At 37.8% G+C, this 20,633-nt stretch overlaps 2 protein-coding genes across 2 annotated transcripts in view; one reads left to right on the top strand and one right to left on the bottom strand.

Annotated features, from left to right (window-relative positions):
- RNF17 (ring finger protein 17) overlaps positions 1-911 on the top strand; it is a 52,968-nt gene extending 52,057 nt beyond the window's left edge. Inside the window, exon 34 of the mRNA XM_063305801.1 lies at positions 855-911. The gene's annotated coding sequence lies outside the window, so the exon portion shown is untranslated. The remainder of the gene's footprint in view (positions 1-854) is intronic.
- Positions 1-20,633, bottom strand: part of CENPJ (centromere protein J) — a 226,330-nt gene that overhangs the window by 190,004 nt on the left and 15,693 nt on the right. The window contains exons 7-17 of the mRNA XM_063305802.1: positions 19,031-20,588; positions 17,710-17,842; positions 14,839-15,004; positions 12,863-13,102; positions 11,415-11,514; positions 11,031-11,128; positions 10,283-10,387; positions 6,892-7,032; positions 6,723-6,807; positions 6,505-6,625; positions 5,579-5,829 (exon numbers count right to left, since the gene is read on the bottom strand). Of these exons, the coding sequence (XP_063161872.1) occupies positions 5,637-5,829; positions 6,505-6,625; positions 6,723-6,807; positions 6,892-7,032; positions 10,283-10,387; positions 11,031-11,128; positions 11,415-11,514; positions 12,863-13,102; positions 14,839-15,004; positions 17,710-17,842; positions 19,031-20,588 (2,940 nt within the window). The 3' untranslated portion in view covers positions 5,579-5,636. The remainder of the gene's footprint in view (positions 1-5,578; positions 5,830-6,504; positions 6,626-6,722; positions 6,808-6,891; positions 7,033-10,282; positions 10,388-11,030; positions 11,129-11,414; positions 11,515-12,862; positions 13,103-14,838; positions 15,005-17,709; positions 17,843-19,030; positions 20,589-20,633) is intronic.

Below are 20,633 nucleotides of genomic sequence, written 5' to 3'. Positions count from 1 at the left end.
GTATAAAGCCGTCTCTTAGGTTGTTGGAAGAGAGTGTTATGCAGAGTGAGTTGTCTTGGCAAAATTCTATCAGCCTATGTCCTGCTTCGTTTTGTTCTCTCAGGCCATGCTTACCTGTAATTCCAGGTGTCATTTGACTGCCCACCTTAGCATTCCAGTCTCCCGTGATGAAAATAACATCTCTTTTAGGTGTGTTGTCCAGTAGGTGCTGTAGATCCTCATAGAACTGCTCTACTTCAGCTTCTTCAGCATGTGGTTGGGGTGTCTATTTGGATCACTGTGATGTTAGATGGCTTGCCCTGAATTTGAATTGAGATCATTCTATCGTTTTTTGGATTGTATCCAAGCACTGGTTTAGCCACTTGACTATTAATTATGAAGGCTACTCCATTTCTTCTGTGGTCCTCTTGTCCACAGTAGTAGATCTGGTGGTCAAAATGATTAGTTACCATAGTAACCTTAATCTGTAGTAGAAAACAATATATTAACAAGTGCCATTTTTTTAAGTGTGTGAACAATAAACATGTGGAAGTAGTTCAACCAAATGGTTTCCTTTTTACAATTATTGATGCAGTAAGATAAGGAGTCAATTGCAATTCCATATAGAGCAGTGCTTCCCAAAACTGCTTATCATAGTCCTTTTTACCCAATGTAGGTAAAACACTTCAAGTCAATTTAATGGGTTTGTATGTAGTTACCCAAAGAAAAAACACTTTTACCCAATTTTGAGTAATTTACCCAGGTTAGGGAAGCATTGATAAGGAGGCTGTTCATTGGAAAGTTTGTGAGTACCTTTATTTTTACATTTCCACGTGTTGAGACATGGGACTAATACTGTTTTTTGTTCGTTTCAGATGCAGACTTCCTTGGTTTAAAAAAACGGAACAGTGGTTTTGTATTAGATTTATATTTTTTCCTGCATTCTGAGAATTTTACACAGAAGTGTCAATTTTTGTTACATTGTTCAAGTACTGAAGGTTGTTTAAATAAAAATACCTGGTTTTGCATCAAAATGTCTTTATACCAGTTTGTTTTATTTGATAAGTAGGGGTAGGGAAATATTTCAGTTTAAACTGTTTTGAGCATGGAACTTCCTGCCCCAAGTGCAAAAACTGCTGCTTCAAATGCTGGCTGGGGAATTCTGGGAATTGAAGTCTACACATCTTAAAGTTGCCAAGTTTGAAAAACACTGATCTAAATGCTCCAACAACAGAATGATTTTTGAGATGTCAGTAAAACAGCATTCCAGAACTCATTTTCCCCAGTCTCACTTCTATGAGATTTTTAAATCACTACTTCTAGCAATTTTGCCCTGCTATATTTTTATGCAGCCTTTTGTTACTGTTCCAGTAGTTCCCAATTATATCCTTAATGCAGATAATCTCCACTATATCATCTCTTAGAAGCTGTTACAGACTATCAAATACAAGTCAGCAATATACCATCTGCAAATAATTTGCCACCTTTGTCCCTATGGAAAGTAATCTCCCAAAATTTTGGCCAATTTTAAAAATACATTTTTCCAACTATATCAGGTAGTTCTATTTTTCTAGGCTTAAACTAGATTATTTCCCCTAACCTTTACATTATTCCAATTATAACACTTGCTTCTTTATTGTAAAAGCTGTATTGGAATGATGTCATCTAATAACACTTTATACTTTGGGATTTAGTATTCTGTATACTTGGTGGTTGTTTTTTCTTCCAATGATTCACACCAGTATCTTTACTGACTAATAGAAGATGAAAATTCATGCATCATGCTTGTCTTTTGGTAACTTCCCTAGCAGATTGTGGAAATATTGTGGATATTTTAACTTCACCAAAGCATTTGACAGGGTAGCCCATTACATTATGATTAGCAGGTATCTGCTGGCTAGATGGCATGTCTATTAGGAAGTTGGCTTGAAACTAATCTCAAAGAAGGGTCATAAAGCTTCCTTACCAAATTAGACTGAAATATCAAATGGAATGCCACAGATTTGGTTCTAAGACTTGTACTCCAAAATTTTTATTAATTATCTTTGTTTTTGATCATACCCATTTTTGCCTGGAATTTACCTCCAATGTTTCTAATTTTCTGGAAGAGGTCTCTTGTTCTTCCTATTCTATTGTCTTCTTCCACTTCCACACATTGCTTGTTTAAAAATAATTCCTTATCTCTTCTGGCTAACCTCTGGAATTTTGCATTTAGTTGGGCATATCTCCCCCTATCACTGTTGCCTTTTGCTTTCCTTCTTTCTTGGGCTACTTCTAGTGTCTCAGCAGACAGCCATTTTGCCTTCTTGGTTTTCTCTTTCTTCGGGATGTATTTTGTTGCCGCCTCCTGAACAATGTTGCGAACTTCTGTCCATAGTTCTTCCGGGACCCTATCTACTAAGTTGAATCCCTTAAATCTATTCTTCATCTCCACTGCGTATTCCTTAGAAATATTGGTGAGCTCATATCTAGTTGATCTGTGGGTCTTCCCTAATCTCTTTAGTCTGATCCTAAATTGTGCAAGAAGAAGTTCGTGATCTGAACTACAGTCAGCTCCAGGTCTTGTTTTTACCGACTGTATAGATGTCCGCCACCTTTGGCTGCAAAGGATGTAGTCAATCTGATTTCCTGTTGTCCATCTGGTGAAGTCCATGTATAAAGCCGTCTCTTAGGTTGTTGGAAGAGAGTGTTTGTTATGCAGAGTGAGTTGTCTTGGCAAAATTCTATCAGCCTATGTCCTGCTTCGTTTTGTTCTCTCAGGCCATGCTTACCTGTAATTCCAGGTGTCGTTTGACTGCCCACCTTAGCATTCCAATCTCCCGTGATGAAAATAACATCTCTTTTAGGTGTGTTGTCCAGTAGGTGCTGTAGATCCTCATAGAACTGCTCTACTTCAGCTTCTTCAGCATCTGTGGTTGGGGCGTATATTTGGATCACTGTGATGTTAGATGGCTTGCCCTGAATTTGAATTGAGATCATTCTGTTGTTTTTTGGGTTGTATCCAAGCACTGCTTTCGCCACTTGACTATTAATTATGAAGGCTACTCCATTTCTTCTGTGGTCCTCTTGTCCACAGTAGTAGATCTGGTGGTCATTTGATGTGAAGTGGCCCATTCCAGTCCATTTCAGTTCACTGATGCCAAAAATGTCTGTCTTTAATCTTGACATCTCACCAATAACCACATCCAATTTGCCCTGGCTCATAGATCTTACATTCCAGGTTCCAGTCGTGTGTTGATCCTATGTTCTATAGGATTTGCCATTCACCACCAGCACCGTCGGCCACTAGCCGTCCTTTTGGCTTGGAGCTAGCTGCGTCATCACATCTGGGGCTAGTTGAACTCATCCTCTGTTCCTCCCCAGTAGCATTTTGACCATCTTCCGACCTGGGAGTCTCATCATCCGATGGTATACCAACATATCTCTGGTTGTACTGATCCATCTAGATTTCATGGCAAGAATACTGGGGTGGGTTGCCATTACCTTCCCCAGGGATCACAGTTAGTCTGACCTCTCTGTCATGACCTTCCAGTCTTGGGTGGCCCTTCACAATTTAGCTCATGGTGTCATTGAGGTGCTCAATCTCCAGCACCACGACAAGGTAACGATCCTTTGCTGAAGAATAGGAAGTAATAGTTCTACAATATTCTGCATTTGTCAGACTTCTCCTAAGGTGTCCAATTCTGGGCACTATACGTTAAGAGAAATAAAAAACTGCAGAAGAGGGCAACCAGTTTGATTAGAGAACTGGTAATTAATCCCTGTAATGACAGAACAGGGATGTTTATTCTAAAAAAAAAAAGGTGGGTTATGATAGCATCTCTTCACATGCTTAGAAGTACTATGGGAAGATTAAGACTTCCAGGGAAGGTATGGCAAACTGAAGATGGCTCTGCAACTCTGAACAAAGGAAAAATTAATTGCAAGCTTAAGAACTTAAAGAATTTGAAATAAACAGCAAAAAGCTAAATAAGATTTTAATCTAGGAAGGTTATAAATGGATTAAGGGTCCAGATAAACTTGGAATACTGACTTTTACTATAAGATTTTGGAATCAACTATAAAAAACTTCTTGTGGGAAACAGACTTATTTTGGTTATCCTGACAATTGCAAGTCATAACAAAAGATAAGTGATGATTTTAGAGACTGGACACTAGAGGGGACTAAAGATTTTAAGCAGAAGGAAAAAAATACAAAGCCTGATGTCAGTTAATCCTGGGACTTACAGAATGATAAAACATTTTAACATTGGAATTATTAAAGGAGATCTTTGAAGAATGGAGCCAGAAGTTAGTAACAACAGTCAGTAATGATGTCTGCTTCTATGGATAGACTATGTCTAAAAGATGTTAATGAAGGAATGACAGATGTGGAACAAATTTTATCTGGTAAGATAGATAAAGCACAGGATGTGGAACTACAGTGACAGGCCAATAGAATGATTTGGAAAACGACACTTTACTGGATCTACAAAAAAAAACTGAAGTTTCAAAAATTAAAAGGGAAATACAAATGGTAAACCAAGAGAACAAACTAGAACATGTTTTCTTATTGGATCTACAAAAGAGATCCAATAAGAAACCTTGAAGAAATCTGCGCAATGGGATAAAGAAGAATTGAAGAGAAATCAAATCCTACAACAACATTGAATTAAAGATTAAGACTGTTAGAAGTAAAAGGAAGGAATATGAAGTTGGTTTATTTGCTCAAGGTTAAAATAAGACTTTTCCCCCCCAATGTTCTGGCAACCCTTACGGACTTTTTGCTGACATCGGGATTGAAAAGTTGATGTTTTATGGATTTGCTTACAGATAAGGGATGGGATATGGGATGAAGAGAGATCTGTTTAACTTTTTAGGGGGTAAAGAGTTACTAAATTTGTTTATACTTGTGAAGGTTAGTCACTTCTTTATATATTACTTTTTTTCTTTTTCCTTGTACTTTTTTTATTCCCATTCTTTTTCTAATTTTAGTTCATATTTGTTTTTACTACTTTAATTAATATTCTTAATAAAAATTATATTTGGAAAAAAAAAGTCTATGCTATTCCAGACTGAAAGTTGTAGCATTATGGTCTTGAATTATGTGAGGACAGATTCCAGTTGAATATTGGGTAAAAATTCCTAAAATGAGAACAAGAACTTATTTCTGAACCCTTGAAACTGTCACTGAATGTGTTCACATATAGGCTGGGCAGTTTTTAAGTTGGATTCCCATGCTAAGCAGAAACGGATTTCAGAACCCGAATGGCCCCTTTCACCTCTATGATTCTAATTCTTTCATTAAGTAAATGTTCAAGTTAGTCAAATTTAAATTTGAGTTCAGCCTCAAAGAGGAGTAAGAAATGCACAGATCCCTCCATCATAGACTAACACAGTTCTCCTCCTACAATGAGTAAAAAAAATGAACTGTTTGATTATAAAATTACATTTAATCACTGAAGCTACAAGTTACATATGATACTATGTTCCTGATGAAGCTGTGTACAGTGATGCTAATACATAAGCATTAGACGTCTGAGTTCTTAAAAATAATTTATTAAGTTTACTGCATGTGTACAAACTTAGAGCTTTTAGGCTTTTATGCAAACAAGACAACATCTAGAAAATGCAACAAAGAAATGTGGATAAATATTAAAATAGCAAAACTTGAACATTCATGGGTGAGTGTCCATAACGACATCACCATTCTTATTTTTAACTCTTAGTCTGCCGGAGGCATATTGAGTCTCTTGTCGTCCATCAGCATAAACAGTTTTGATTGTGCCATCAGGATACTCACGTCTTTTGAAATGGGCAGTATGCACTTCTTGCTGACCGTTGGTGAACTCTATAATCTTACTTCCATCTCTAAATTGAAATACACAAAAAACTTGTAAAGAATACCAATACCTTGTCTTACTAAATTCTGCAGAAAAGAAAAATTAGGAACTGGGAAAAAGGGTATGATTTGCAGCCTAATTACTCTTTCAGTTCAATTGCCATACAGGGTAATTTACCATAAAAGGTGCATACCTTAAACATTATCTTTCTTGTACTGATAATCTTCTTGCTATATATTTGCTTCTTCCTGTTTCTCCCTTTGCCACATTATTTTTCTGTTCTTAGGCTAATGACTAGAATAAACCTTTCTGAGCTGTTTAGATCTCAGTTGCCATCAGTCCAAGAAAGCATAGTTAATAATATGGGAGTTGTCAAAAATATTTCGGAGCACACTAAATTTAGAGTAAGTAATAATTCTGGAGCACCTAAACTTAGAATAATTCTGGTCCATAACACTTCCTCACCCTCTTTTACTCCTTATATGGGCAGATGGAGGGGGACTCAAACATATGGTTATCTGAAAGAGTACCAGTAGAATTTGATAGACTTTATCCTCCCTCCCTCTCCACCCCCTGCCCCAGCACTTACACTGGGTTTCCCCCAAAGCCAGTCTTAATGAGATTTCCCCCCCCCCCCATATGCTTGGAATTGAATTTAGATCAAACTTCCTCTAAAATTATTTTATCGGGGTAAAAACCTTACTGTTGCATGTGGACAATGGTGCCATCAGGAAAAATATTTACTTCTCGCCCATCTCTGAATACATTCTTTATGGTTTGATCAGGGAATATAATTTCTTTCTTTCCATCTGGAAAATGCTTTTCTGCAATAATTATATTCATACATCAGATTTCTCATACACTGTACATACAAAAGAAATAGAACTCTTAATACCTGCATGCAAGCACCGTTCAGCTTACCTGTTTGTCCATTTGAGAAATGAAGAATCTCTAAACCTGTGGGATACGTGGTATGTGTAGTTTTTGCATCTGCATAATAGTATATCTATTGAGAAAAGTTAATTTTAAATTAATGTATGTTAAGGCATAGATCTTGACTATGTAAGACTGCCATCAGATGAAGACATACCACTCTCTGATCTTCCAAGACTTGTTTCACATCCCCATTAAAAAAGGTTACAGTTGTAGTCTTTCCATCACAGCTTACTTCTTTCCTTGTGCCGTTAGGGAAGATAATAAGGTGGCAACCATTTTTTAAAACTTTTTCAACCTAAAAGAAAGGAAGTAAAATGTTTCATTCCTAATAATTCTAATCTGGAAAAGTTTATAGAAGTAAAGCTATATAGCACTTCATTTAAAGTCATACAATATTCAAGCTAGTGAGTAGTCCAACATTTAAAAAGAAAGGATTGGAAAAAGCGCTCTCTCTCCTGCACAGAAATTAATCTGATTAGGATCAGGTTTCCTCCCTAATTCCAATATGCCATGGGTAAGACTTGTAAAAAAGTATTACTATCTTGACCCTTCCAGTCTGGATTCAGGCTAGGGCGTAGGTCAAAAACAGCACTGGTTGCTCTTGTAGATGGTACTTGGATGGGAAGTGGGGGTTGTACCTTTATCTTACTAGATCTCTCGGCAGCACTCAAGTCAGTTCTGGTGCACTTTTGGATCACCTATGAGGAATAGGAATCAAAGGTGATGTTTTACAGTGGTTCTGCTCCTCCTCGAGCGAGTAGGCAATTACTGTTGATGTTAATGGAGGAAAAGTTGAGGCTTTGGGTGTATTAAAGTGTCAAGTGTCCCCAAGCGCTCTCATCTCCCCTATTCTCTTCAGCGACATGAAGTTGCTGAGAGAGCTTAACCATAGATTTGACGGGAGATACCAGTATGCTGATGTCATGACCTCGTTGAAAGGCACAAAGAGCCTCACAACGTAGATCATGATCATAAAGGAATAGAGGAAGGAGATAATTAAACCAGGGATTAAAACAAGCACCCAAAGCACCCACACCCATGGACTCATATACAGCCGAAAAGAAGGGCTTCCGATAAGCAGAGATAAGCCGCACCTGGTGCCCTGGAGGACACACTGGAATCAAGAGGACAAGGGAAGACACTGGGAAAACGCCCACGCAACCATCAAGGCACCCATCAAGGGGGATTAGGGACAATGAAGGGTGGAGAAGCACGGGACCCCAAAAGAGGGTATAAACAGGGCACCTCACCACCGCACCCCCATTCCCGTTTTTCGTTCTGTCAGCTACCTGGCAACAACCTGGCCAATCATCCAAACGGCCCTAGCAGATGCACAAACTACGTATAAAAAATATGCGGACAACCACAGGGTGGAGGCACTGAACTACAAAGTGGGAGATAGGGTCTACCTTTCCACTAAGTTCATAAAAACCTTGCAACCCTCGAAGAAACTGGCACCGAAATTCATCGGACCTTTCAAAATCACAGAGGTAATCAATCCAGTTACATTCAAATTGGAACTGCCCCACAACTTGAGACGGGTCCACCCGGTATTCCACTGCGCCCTACTAAAACCGACAAGCACATCACAATGGCATACGGAAGAACCCCCACCCCCACCCATAATGATAGACAACCAACAGCATTTTGAAGTACAAGAAATACTGGACTCAAGAAAGCAAAGAGGAAAGCTGCAATACCTCGTTAAATGGAAACATTTCCCACACCCAGAGTGGGTACAGGCACAACATGTCATGGCAAGACAACTAGCTAGACGGTTCCACGAGGCATACCCAGAGAAACCAGCACCCTAAAGACATCTTCGGGGGGCAGCATGTCATGACCGTTGAAAGGCACAAAGAGCCTCACAACGTAGATCATGATCATAAAGAAATAGAGGAAGGAGATAATTAAATCAGAGATTAAAACAAGCACCCAAAGCACCCACACCCATGGACTCATATACAGCCGAAAAGAAGGGCTTCCGATAAGCAGAGATAAGCCGCACCTGGTGCCCTGGAGGACACACCAGAATCAAGAGGACAAGGGAAGACACCGGGAAAACGCCCACGCAACATCAAGGCACCCATCAAGGGGGATTAGGGACAATGAAGGGTGGAGAAGCACGGGACCCCGAAAGAGGGTATAAACAGGGCACCTCACCACCGCACCCCCGTTCCCGTTTTTCGTTCTGTCAGCTACCATCCCAATAAACCGGAAATCCTTAATACCCATTGAGTCCGTGTCTTATTGCGAAGCGAGCCTGACCCTGACAGCTGATGATAACCAGCTATATATCTCCAAACTGGAAATACAGTGGAAATCCTGAACCAAGTCCTGAAGGACTGGGATGTGAAAGACTGAAAGAGGTGATGAAGTACAAGAAGCTCAGACTGAATCTAGCAAGATGGAGTTTCTGTTTGTGTAGAATCTCTCTGGATGGGATGGCCTCCCCTTGAAGGAGTAGGTATGCAATTTTTGGGATGCTTCTGTGCTAGAATAAGAGATATAGGCTGTGGCAAGGACTGCTAAAGCCGGTTCACCAGTTGTGATCCTTCCTGGACCAAGAGACAGTAATTACATTCAGACCTGTGTCATCTTCTGATTAGACTACTGCAATTTGCTCTCCATGAGATGGCTCTCAATGACTCAGAAGCTATAGTTGGCACAGCGTAAGTTGGTTTGGTGGAATGGCACCTACAGTGGTGCTTAAAAGTTGCGAACCCTTTTGAATTTTCAGTATTTCTGCATAAATATGACCTAAACTGTGATCTGTTCTCCATACAAGTCCTAAAACTAGATATAGAGAACCCAGTTAAACAAATGAGTGAAAAACATACTGTTCGCTTTATGACTGTAAGCCCCCTACAGCCCATGGAGCAGGCAGTATTCAAATACTTGCAATAAATAAATGCAAAGATTAATAAGTATTTTCCAAATAGAATGTAGCCTAGCTTATATATGTCCTCTGTCATGGATATGTGACTTGGCTGCCTAAATGAATAGGCCATTCTGAGAAATATATGCATGAATGCATGCAAATACAGCAAAAAGAGAAGCACTTACACATTTCAGAATATTAAGGACAACAGTGAGCTAAATTGCACATGATCAACATTTAGCCTCGCATTTGCTCTTTGTAAAATTATATTGGGGCCAAGTTTGAGTTGGTTCCATGCACTTGGCATTGCATGGGAACAGCTCCAAGATTGGAAAAACGGACAGTCTGCTTTATTCTGTGTAAGACAACCCAATCTTAAAATTCCATATAAAAATTTACAGGACCTAGTAGAACATGTAGATAAACTGTTGTACATATTGAGCCAACATAAAAATCTGTATTGTGAAAAGCTGTGTCTATTCTTGGTTTTAATTCCAAAAACTGGACAACATAGCACATTTTCAGACTAGGTCTAGAAGACCTACAAGATCAGACTTAGTATTATTCTTTGTAGGTCCAGATAAGGAACAAGGAAATGTTCCCACTGTACTTCAATGCTCCCCAGTACTGCATTTTTGTTTTAGGGAGTCGGGGAGAAACTTACTTTTCCATCAGGATGACTGGCTTCTCTCTCAACTTCTTCTTCACTGTCTGAAGAACCAAAAGTTGCTACTGCTGACGATTCGACAGTACCATCACCAGGAAAATTCTAAAATGGCAAAAGCAATCCTTATTAACTTCCTAAAGAGACAAACTGTATTGCTATGGATTTTGTACAAATATAGCTCACATTACTGAGGGTGTTCCTTGGACTCCCTTAGACAGTTCTGCATTTCAAGCAGCTGTAGAAACTGACTCTCAAGAAAGTTGTGTTTCCACAGAGAAATCAAAGTCATTTTCCAAAGAAAATGGGGTTCCACAGTATGTATCATGAAAATCAAAGATAGGAATAAAATGTATTTAGCTGAATTTCTTGCATCTGAGCTGCTCAGAAGATAAATTCTTCCTATTCATATTCTGCTAAGTAGTTAACTATGTCATTACCATAAGAGGACCAAAGATAGTATATAGCCTCAACAGCTCCTATCCTTTAAATAAGAATAAAAAAATAGGTGTTTCTAAAACACATCTTTATACATTATTTAAGTATCCCCCAATATTTCTCTCAACAATTTTTCACAAATTTCATCATAATTAAACACACCTATATAATGGACATAAAGATATGTTTTATTTAAACCATTAAACTATAACCTCCATAGTTATAATAGTCATTCTATGGTCAGTTTTAGGTAACAAAAAATACCAGCATGTCCTCTTTCAAAGGAAAAGTCAAACATTTTCCTACTTACTGCCATAAATGTCTTAGAGGAATCTTCAGATGTTATCACCATTTTGTCCAAATCAGCCTCATGTGCTCTTGCTAGTTCACATTTTGGTGATAAGCTTCCTATTTTAAATACAGATTCATTAAAAATATGAATCTTGCAAAAACGTATCAGTGACATTAATCCATGTACACAGCACAATAGTAGAGCAGTGACAGTTGATGTGGCCAATCATTTAAAACCAAATGCATTTTTTTTTTAAAAAAGGAGATTGTCTTAGCCCAGGAAAGAAAGGACCTTGCAACCACACACACACACACACACAAATCTAACACATTCAAAATTCTAGGAGACTCAATAAACTGCCACTTCTGGTTACTAGATATTTTTTTTTATTAAACAGTTTACCTTCTGACGGCAAATCACTTTTGACATTTATTTTACTGCTCTTTTCTACTTGATGCATTGAAGACCCACTGTGAGATTTTGGCAACGCTGCTGGCAAATGCTAGGAAGAAAAAAAAAGTGAGGATTTCTTGTTTAAATGCCTGTTCTATTCCAAAGGTTAGGGTTTTTCAAAAACAAATTATGTATCACTTTTCCAAATTCACACACCTATTTAAAAAACAATACAGCCAAAGTAAACAAAATATAGTAAATCTATTAATAACCATGTTTATATACTTCACGAGAGCAATCAGGGAATAGAATTGTATGGTAACATAGTAATATACAACAGTAATATACAATAATAAAAACTTTAGAAATTATTTTATAGAATTGCAATTTTTGCACTTCTTCAGTTCTGCTCTTCCTGCTCTTTACGTACTTCTCCAACGTCAAGGTGATCCCCAAATTGCTGATATTTCTAGCTGCTTACACAGAACATGCCTACTCAAAGGCAGTTTATACTGTACTATAACCAAAACAAACATCACCTATGCCTTGGGTAGAAAAATTACCCAATACCTGACAATGCATCACAACACAAATGCATCACCAAGGGCTCTACAAAAAGCCTGACTCTGGGCCTGGAAGCAAAGCCATGTTTTTAAAGGCTTGTAGAACCCTTGTAGGATGGGAGCTTGCAATTCTCCAGGGGAACGCTGTTCCAGAGGACAGGTGCCCTGGCAGAGAAGGCACGCTGCTGGGGTCCCATAGGTGACATTGTTTAATGCGTTAAGAGGATCGAGAGCCCTTCCACTCTGCCTGAGCTTACTGGACAGGCAGAAATCACTGAGGAGAGGCAGGCCCTCAGATATCTTAACACTATCAAAACACCTTACTTAGAGTTATTGAATAGTGAAACATATACAAATGTAATACAGTTGTCAAAACAAAGCAAAATGGTGCTTTCAAAAATCAACTGCCTAGAAAAACTGCACTGAAATGCAAAATACTTGTCACCCATTTAGGCACTGTCTTCTCCAATCTCTAAAAATCATGGTTTCAGCATATTCCCAACTCTGGTTTTGAAGAGATAGGTGACAATACATATGCAGCTTTCCTTCATAGGAGCAGCTGAAATTAAATATAAACATTTAGGTGAATGTTTATATTTAATTTCAGCTGTTCCTATGAAGGAAAGCTACATATATATATCGAGTCACCTATCTCTTCAAAACCAGAGTTGGGAATATGCTGAAACCATGATTTTTAGAGATTGGAAAAGACAGTGCCAACTAGCTCTACAGACTGCTTTTGCTACAGTTTAATACACTGCAGCTGAACTTCAAATAAAGCATCTCAGGTCTGGAAAACAGCAGATGCCACAGGAACAGAGGTCCAGAGCTGCTTTTGAAGTGGTGCAGAATCTTTGTGTCTCTAGTTTTCCAAAAAGACAAAAAGAAACTCACTGTAGATTCACCCCTGTTTGAGTAACCATAGTTACTATTTTTCTTTGTCTTTGTGGGGGCTTCTTTTCTCTTCCAAGCCTCCAAACGGAATCTTTCCATAATTTTGATTTCTTCCCGCAGTTGTGTATTCTCCTTTGTCAAGGCTTCAATCTGGTTCCTCAGACGAGTGTGAGTTGCTGACCATTTTGTTTCTCTCCTTTTTACATCTTCCTGCAATGTTGCTATTTGTTGCTTCAAAGCCTTAAAAAATTAACAGACAAACACCTTTCCACAGCAGAAAATCAAGGTGACATTAGAATTACATTAATTCACTTTAGATACGAACAGCGCACTTTTCCCCAGAAGACATTGGCATACTCACTTTTAATTAACCTGTGTTCCTCACTTTTAACACATAATTGAATTTCCCCCCCTAGATCATGAGAATGAAGAAGTAAAAACTGCAGAAAGGAAATGTGAGGAAGTGCTCACAGCAAGGCTACTGGACTAGAAGAGCACATCAACTGGGGATTAGCTGCGAAGCATAACTGGACAGTAGACACGATCACTTTTGTAAGCAATAACTCAGGCAGTCTTTAAAGAGTGCTAACTTGTATTTAAAAGCCTGAGGAAAACAGTAAATTGAGTAATCCCTCATAAAGGTCATCCTTGCATATCATAATTATGGCACAAACCCCACTAACCATTTTGAGAGGCCATATTCTCATGATGCAGCCTTTGTCTCATCCCCAGTCTGCCATGGAAGGCAGCCTAAATTTGACCGCTGTTCTGGTCTTAAAGCACTGTTTTCCATCTTCTCCCAACACAAGTGTTGGTGTATAAACAATTTAAAATGCTTCAGTCCTGATCTCGGTGATGAGACAATCATGGGCTGTCATCTGCCAAGTTCCTATTGGCCAGCTGAGGCTGCTGCGAGCACAGCTCCTCACCCCCGGCCACCAAGTGCCCACTGCCATGGAGTTTCTTCCTGCCAGTTAGTGACATTGGGCTGAAAAGGAAATAAAGCTAGGAGAACTCGCCAATTAGTGTCCTTGAATTGTTCTGCAGTAAAACTGTCAGGATGGGACTACTTGCAGACATCATTACTGAGGCAGATTACAGCCCAGCTGTCAGGGCAGGACAATTATGCCACTGCTTTTCTGTTGATTCAAGGACTGGAGAAATGCACAGTGGCATTGCTATGAGGAAGAGCCCACAGCCATACCTGATTTCAATAATAATTATTGGATGCAGGGATTCTAGTGCTGTAATTTAAGTAGGATGCTCTCTGTTTCCAAAGACCAAGAAGAAACAGTTCATTATTACATAAAGACGCTTTCACAGCCAAGCTTGTTGAATGAGAGAATGTACATTTTCTCCTAAAACCTTTGCAGTTGGAACAGAATATATGGGAGTCTGGCTGAACTTAGTACAAATCACACTGCCTATTCTTTTCATTAGCAAGCTAGCTGTTTCACAGGAAAAAGACCAGAACGGTGAAACAAGGGAAATCACTTAAAATCTCTATACAGTGTTCTGTTCACTGCAGTGTGGTAAAAAAATTAATCTCTTTGGTATTGTGGACATATATTGCTCCTCTTCTGAAAAACATACCAACTCCCAAAAATATAGCTGGTGCTTTCATTTCTATTCTCAGGCTGAAGCACAGATCTATAGAGAGGAGGTCCCTGAAGTATAGCAATTGCTACATAATGCATACTACTGTAGCACATGGGTTACTGACATTATCCAGCTGCCACCACTTTCAGAATTAGACATGGTAACTACATGGGGCACAGCAGTGTATAACATAAAGGACATATCTAATTTTACATTTGAATTTAAGACAATTTCATATGAAACATTCCTGTATGTTTTATAGAACGAACTGATTACAAGAACAATCTATATTTACTTTCGATACCTTTACATAATGGAGTTTTTTTTCCATTATTCAGTTGCCTCAATTAGGTTGGTCATCTATCTTGCATTCATACCTGAATTTCATCACGTTCTTTTTTATCTGGAATGGCTCTAGCTGCCTGTGCATACTTCTCAAAAACTTTACGTTCTTTCTGCAATTTTCTTGCTTCTTCTTTTTTAAGTTCTTCTATTCGAGCAAGCTCTTGTGTTTTATGGTGTTCAAAGCCAGATTTTTCTTTCCTGAAAGTTTACGGAACAAAAATTACAAAATATTTATCACACAAAAATCAGATTTCACCATGTAACTTGGAAACATTGGTTCCAAGTTTTTTTTTTTTTAAAGGATGTGCACTGAAGCTGAACTCTTTCAAAGAATTTTAGACCATCCTTTCCATTAATATATAAGAAATGACAAGAACCCAAGAACAGACTAGAGATACTTTCAGAAATCTGTCCAGAGACTATTGGCTGGAAAAAGAGATAATTATTTTATGCCTTATTGAATTCTGTAACAACAATTTATAATATTCAAATACTTTGAAAAAGGAATGTGTCACTACAGCATCAGGTTTTTACATTAGACAAATATATTAGAAGAATACCATATGCCATTAACTAGCAATTAGCAAATACATATTTCAGGTCTGCAAAATTGTTAGCATTTGATCTTCTGGGACATTTACTCCAGCAGGACTCATTGGATCTAACATTTTAATTGAGCCATACCTGGTTTTCTCCAGTACTTTGACTTCAAGAGCTGCACTGTTGAAGTCATCAGTGTTCCACTGCCCCTTAAAGGTTTATCCAGCATCATTATATTTGGAATGAGAACCAAATTACTCCTTCAGTCCTGGCACATTCCAGTATAGCCACTAGATAACTCTCTAAGTGAGTTAACAAAGGCTGACAATTGTCCAATCCCCTCACACTGATTTTCTGCTTACAAATTGTTGCTAATCAACTAAGCAATATTTAGCTCTGGCAGCACTACAGTGGACTTTCAAATAATCCCCAAAGAGAGTAAGAAAGTGTTAGTGGCTGTAAAAATACCACAGAGGGTTGGTACCCATTAAGCTCTGGAATGAGGCCTGCAACCTTAGAGTCATTTATTCACAGCAGCATGACTCTGATGTTCACTTTTTATTTTTAATCTCCCACAGAATTGTACAGATATTTGGAAATGATCAAATCATTTAACTATTTGTGTTGCATTGTTTTTAATACAGTTCCTTCTCAGCTCCATCATCATCATCATCATCATCATCATCATCATTATTATTATTATTTTGGATATATGGATTACCCTGGTTATTTCAGTCTGGCATCCTGGGTATGTGTATCACTACAATATAACACTGCATAGTTGTTAATGCAAGCAACAGTAAGTTGGCTTGCAAGGGGTACTCTGTAGAACAGAAATCCTAGCTTGCACAGAACAGCATAAGTATGCTTGGAGCAAAGCTGGGCTTAAGATACACTTGAGGCATACTGGCCACAACGTGCCAGAATTGATTGATACTGTCCTTGCCACTAGGAGGGAATGTTGCATGTGGCAAAGGTATAACTGGTGACATCTTTTCTTTCTTACTAAAAAGCATTCTGTGAAAACTTCGATTATCAAAGCCATGATGGTGGAGGTCAGTATCTATGGGCCTAGAAATGACTCTAGAGATGTGTTGATTAGAAGCAAGAGTGTATACATGTACTTTTGTATGCAGATGATTTCATACTGTTGGCTGAGAACCCAGAAGAATTGCAGTGAATGTTAGATAGATTATACAATAAAACAAAGAGTCTGAATCTGAAAATTAATTTATCAAAGGCCAAGGTAGCTGTGTTTAAAATGGAAGATGAAGTGAATGACTGCAAGTTATATGTATGTAGTGAAAAATTAGAGCAAATAGATGAATCTATACAATATACATTAGTAGGATATTTACAGGGGACTCAAGATGGCAGCTTGCCAGAAGGAAGCAAACATAAATCCATGATGCACAGAGAAAAAAGATATAGAAAACACAAAAGATCTACTGAAAATATGAAAAGTCGGGTATTAAACATAATTAGCATATATCTAAAATATTACCAATAGTAGGTCTGTGGCTATTGAGATAAACTATAAAAGCTACCCAGTTGGATAGAAAAGTGCTTCCTGCCTCTGATGTTTCATTATTTAACTTTGTCTATGATTTTTTCTAATGTAGCAATTAAAGGTCTTATTAATCCATATCTCAGTTGTCCTGATATCTAGAACAGTTATCTAGATATCTTTTCCAATTTTATTGGAAGAGTCAATAGATGCAAACCCATCCAAGACAAAAGATGGGAAGTCCCCAGATCTAGGAGGCCCCAAAATCAACAGCCATTCAGGATGTATTTGAAAAAAACAGAATAACTAAACAAAAAGTAGAATGTCTTCCTGAACTGCGATTATTGTATCTTTTCAAGAGATGTAACTTACAAATAAACAAAAAGGAACTTATATTTGTAATTATCTCTGCTAAATATACTTTCTTATTCAAAAGTAGAAATTCTTAAATAATTTATCACTGGATGCTGTGCTAAGGTATGGTCAATTGCTCTTTTTGAAAAAGGCCCTTATAAAATTTGAATATTAAATTCACAGAGAGATTAATTGTATTATTTTTGAATCTGGAAAAAGTTATATATTTTATGTTAATAATAATAACTCTAATTTTGACAAGATATGGAAACAATTACTGGATTTTGATATATACTGTTCCAGGATGTCAAAGGAGAAAAAAAACCTTTTCAGTTAATCTAACTGGAGTAAGTAAAGAGCAAAAGGGGCATTCCTTGTTGATCATTAATGATCCCCTTCCTCTCTCTGCATAGGGATGAAATAAAGGAATAAAAGACTACAGGGAGAGACATCATCCAGATCATTTAGACAGTAGAGGCAGAACTTAGACTGTGAAGATTACCTAAGATTTTCCAGTGCAGTTTCATGCTCTTCTCTAAGTTTTGATATGGATGCATTTTCAGTCCTGAACCTTTCAATTTCCATTTCCAATTCAACAAGTTTTTCTTTCAAGAGCTGTGAACGCACCGTTTCTCCTAGTAGGAAACAAGTTATACAACATTTGAATACGTATCAAATCTCGTATACTTACCTCACTGTAAAATTGGATAAATACCCAGGGCTCTGTTGAGGATTCCATGAGGTTAGTGGAGTTAAGAAAAGTCATTCATTATAAACAATACTTCAGTCATAGCTATCACAGACACAGAACCATAGAATTGGAAAGGATCTAAGAGGTCATCAAGTTCAAGCCCCTACACACTGCAGGACTCACTACACCATCCCTACTAGATGACTATCCAGCCTCTGTTTGAAAACCTCCAGTGAAGGGGAAGAAACTCTTACTGCCAAGTTCTTCCTCATGTCTAATCTGTATCTACCCCCTTGAAGTTTCATCTCATTAGTTCTACTCTTACCCCCTGGAGCAAGTGAGAATAAGTCCAAACCTTCTGCAATATGGCGGTCATTCAGATATCTGAGGACAGCTATTATGTTCCCTTTCAACCTTCTCTTCTACAAGCTAAACATACCTACGTCTTTTAACCACTCCTCGTGGGACTTGGTTTCAGTCCTCTCACCATCTTGATGACCCTTCTCTGGACTTGCTCCAGTTTATCAATGTATTTTTAAAGACATTCATGAGTCCATTCTCAACTAATACAGAGATTAGGAGTTATCAAACCAATCAGCTGATGCAGAGCTGCCACTTTTATAAGTATGTCCTTTGCTATTTATTTTGATAACTGCTTCTCTCTTTATCAGTCTGAGAACTGACTTTCACAACTCCACTAATAGAAAATAACATGAAAACATAAAATGGTTCCAATAAATCATGTCATTTGGAGATCAACAATTTGTTCAAAAACTAATGTCACTCAACATAATGGACAATACTTTTTGATCTGTGGAATTTTTCTGCATTGTTTGAAAACTTGGTCCTGAAGCCAGAAAGGACAGAAACAAGTATTTTAATTAAAACCATTTATGATAGCCTGCAAAATATGCATCAAATAGATTCCTAAAGCCTCTATAAACCTGCTGCACATGATTTGAAAACCATGATGCTTTATATATCCATTCTGTGATTTCTGGCTCTTGGTTATGGTTTACAGTGCAGTGGAACCTCTTGCCATATAAAAGAACATGCGTATATAGGAAATTCTGTACAAAATTATATAGGGCTAATTCTTATATATAGTAATTGATTATTCTCTCCCCCTTACCGCTTGATTCTTCCTGAGTCATGTTAGATTTGATCTCATGTCTTGATTGTGCATCTACCTTCTGTTTAGGTTTTAGGGAAGGAAAGAGCTTCAACATCAAATCTGACGTAGGAGGCTCAGTTTCCTCATTATCAATCATATTTTGTTTCAGCAGAGCATCCCCTTTCTTCACCATGGCAATCTTCCTCTTTATCACTTTATCAGGAAAAGGTGTCTTAGAACAATCAGGAGACAGAGGTATTTTAGAAACCATACCCCTGTCTGGAATTTGCATACCCAGACTGCTATTCTCCTCAAAGTCAGACCATGTGATTTCATCATCAAACTCAAATTTATTTCTGTCACTACAACATACATTTGGAGATGCAGCATCTCTATATAGCTCACTAGATTGGCCACCATCTTTTTCCAGTGAACCAGGACAGTTAGCACTCTTTGTGCTTTCCATTTGTTCTTTGCACTCTGAAAATTCAGGACTATCATTTCGATTTTTCACAGGGATCTTATCAGTATCCTCACTTGCAGGTTTTATGGTAATCTCAAATTCTTCTTCAGTTTCAGAAGTCATCTCACTGCTTCCATCAGATTTATCTTCGTCTAATACAGCATTCTCACAATCTTGAAATTCAGCAGAGGGAGAAGTTTGAAGTGTTTCATAGTCAGCTGAACTTCTATGAACCTTGAATGGTTCTGGTGCCTGGGAATTATCTTTGTGCCTCTCATGGTAAGACGCTTGGGAAATCCAATTTTTTCCATTTATGTCATTTGCAGCTGTGACATTTAACACATTCATCTGCTGCTCTGGCAACCTTGATTTAACAGGAGTAGAAGACAGCCTATGCCCTGAGGAAATTTGCTGGCCTTGATCCAAGATCTTTATTATGAGTGAGGCGTTACTGGTGAAAGATATTTCATCAGCAGCCTGCTCTAAAAACAAAAATTCATCCAATTCATTTTTTTCTTTTTCTTTTTCAGCTTCCCAATTTCCCAACTTCTTCTGGAAAGAAAGTTCAAAAGAAAGTTCCTGGTCTTTTTCACGTGGATTTATAAGAAATTCAGTTACTTCTGACAGTGCTTCTTTTCCTGCTGGTAATTTGACATCAGTTTCATGCAGCTTTGCAAGTGGCATTACATTTTCTTTATTCTTTTCTTTTTCTCCATTTATTTCTGATCTTAGAGAATTTCTCAGTAGTTCTGGTTTTGTTTCATTAGAGTTTTGCCTTGAGAATGAAGAAATACCTTTTCCAGTGCAATTTCTGAGTACTGTTGTCTTTCGAGCAGAAAAAGAAAAATTCTTTTTTGTTTTAGTATTCTGATTTCCAAGTTTAGGCACAAAGCTGTCAGAAACTTTATTTGAAGGGGCAGTTTTCCGATGAAGTTGCAGTTTGTCTGCTTTAACTGTATTCTTCATTTCTACAGGATCAGGCTGAAGAATTGTCTTACTTTCTTTTTGTTTAGCTACTTTATATTTGGCATTGGTATATCTATTTAAGCCTTCACCTCGTTTTAGAAAGGGTTGTTTTGAAACTGGTTTCTGGAATGCTGCTTTTCCAGCGACCTAAAAAAAGCAATTTAAATATATGTAAGAACTTCTGTTATTTAT

The sequence above is a fragment of the Candoia aspera genome, chromosome 5, assembly GCF_035149785.1.
Source record: "Candoia aspera isolate rCanAsp1 chromosome 5, rCanAsp1.hap2, whole genome shotgun sequence".
Lineage (NCBI taxonomy): Eukaryota > Metazoa > Chordata > Lepidosauria > Squamata > Boidae > Candoia > Candoia aspera.
The sequence above is the reverse complement of the archived record's forward strand: the minus strand, read 5'-3'. Positions and strand labels throughout refer to the sequence as shown.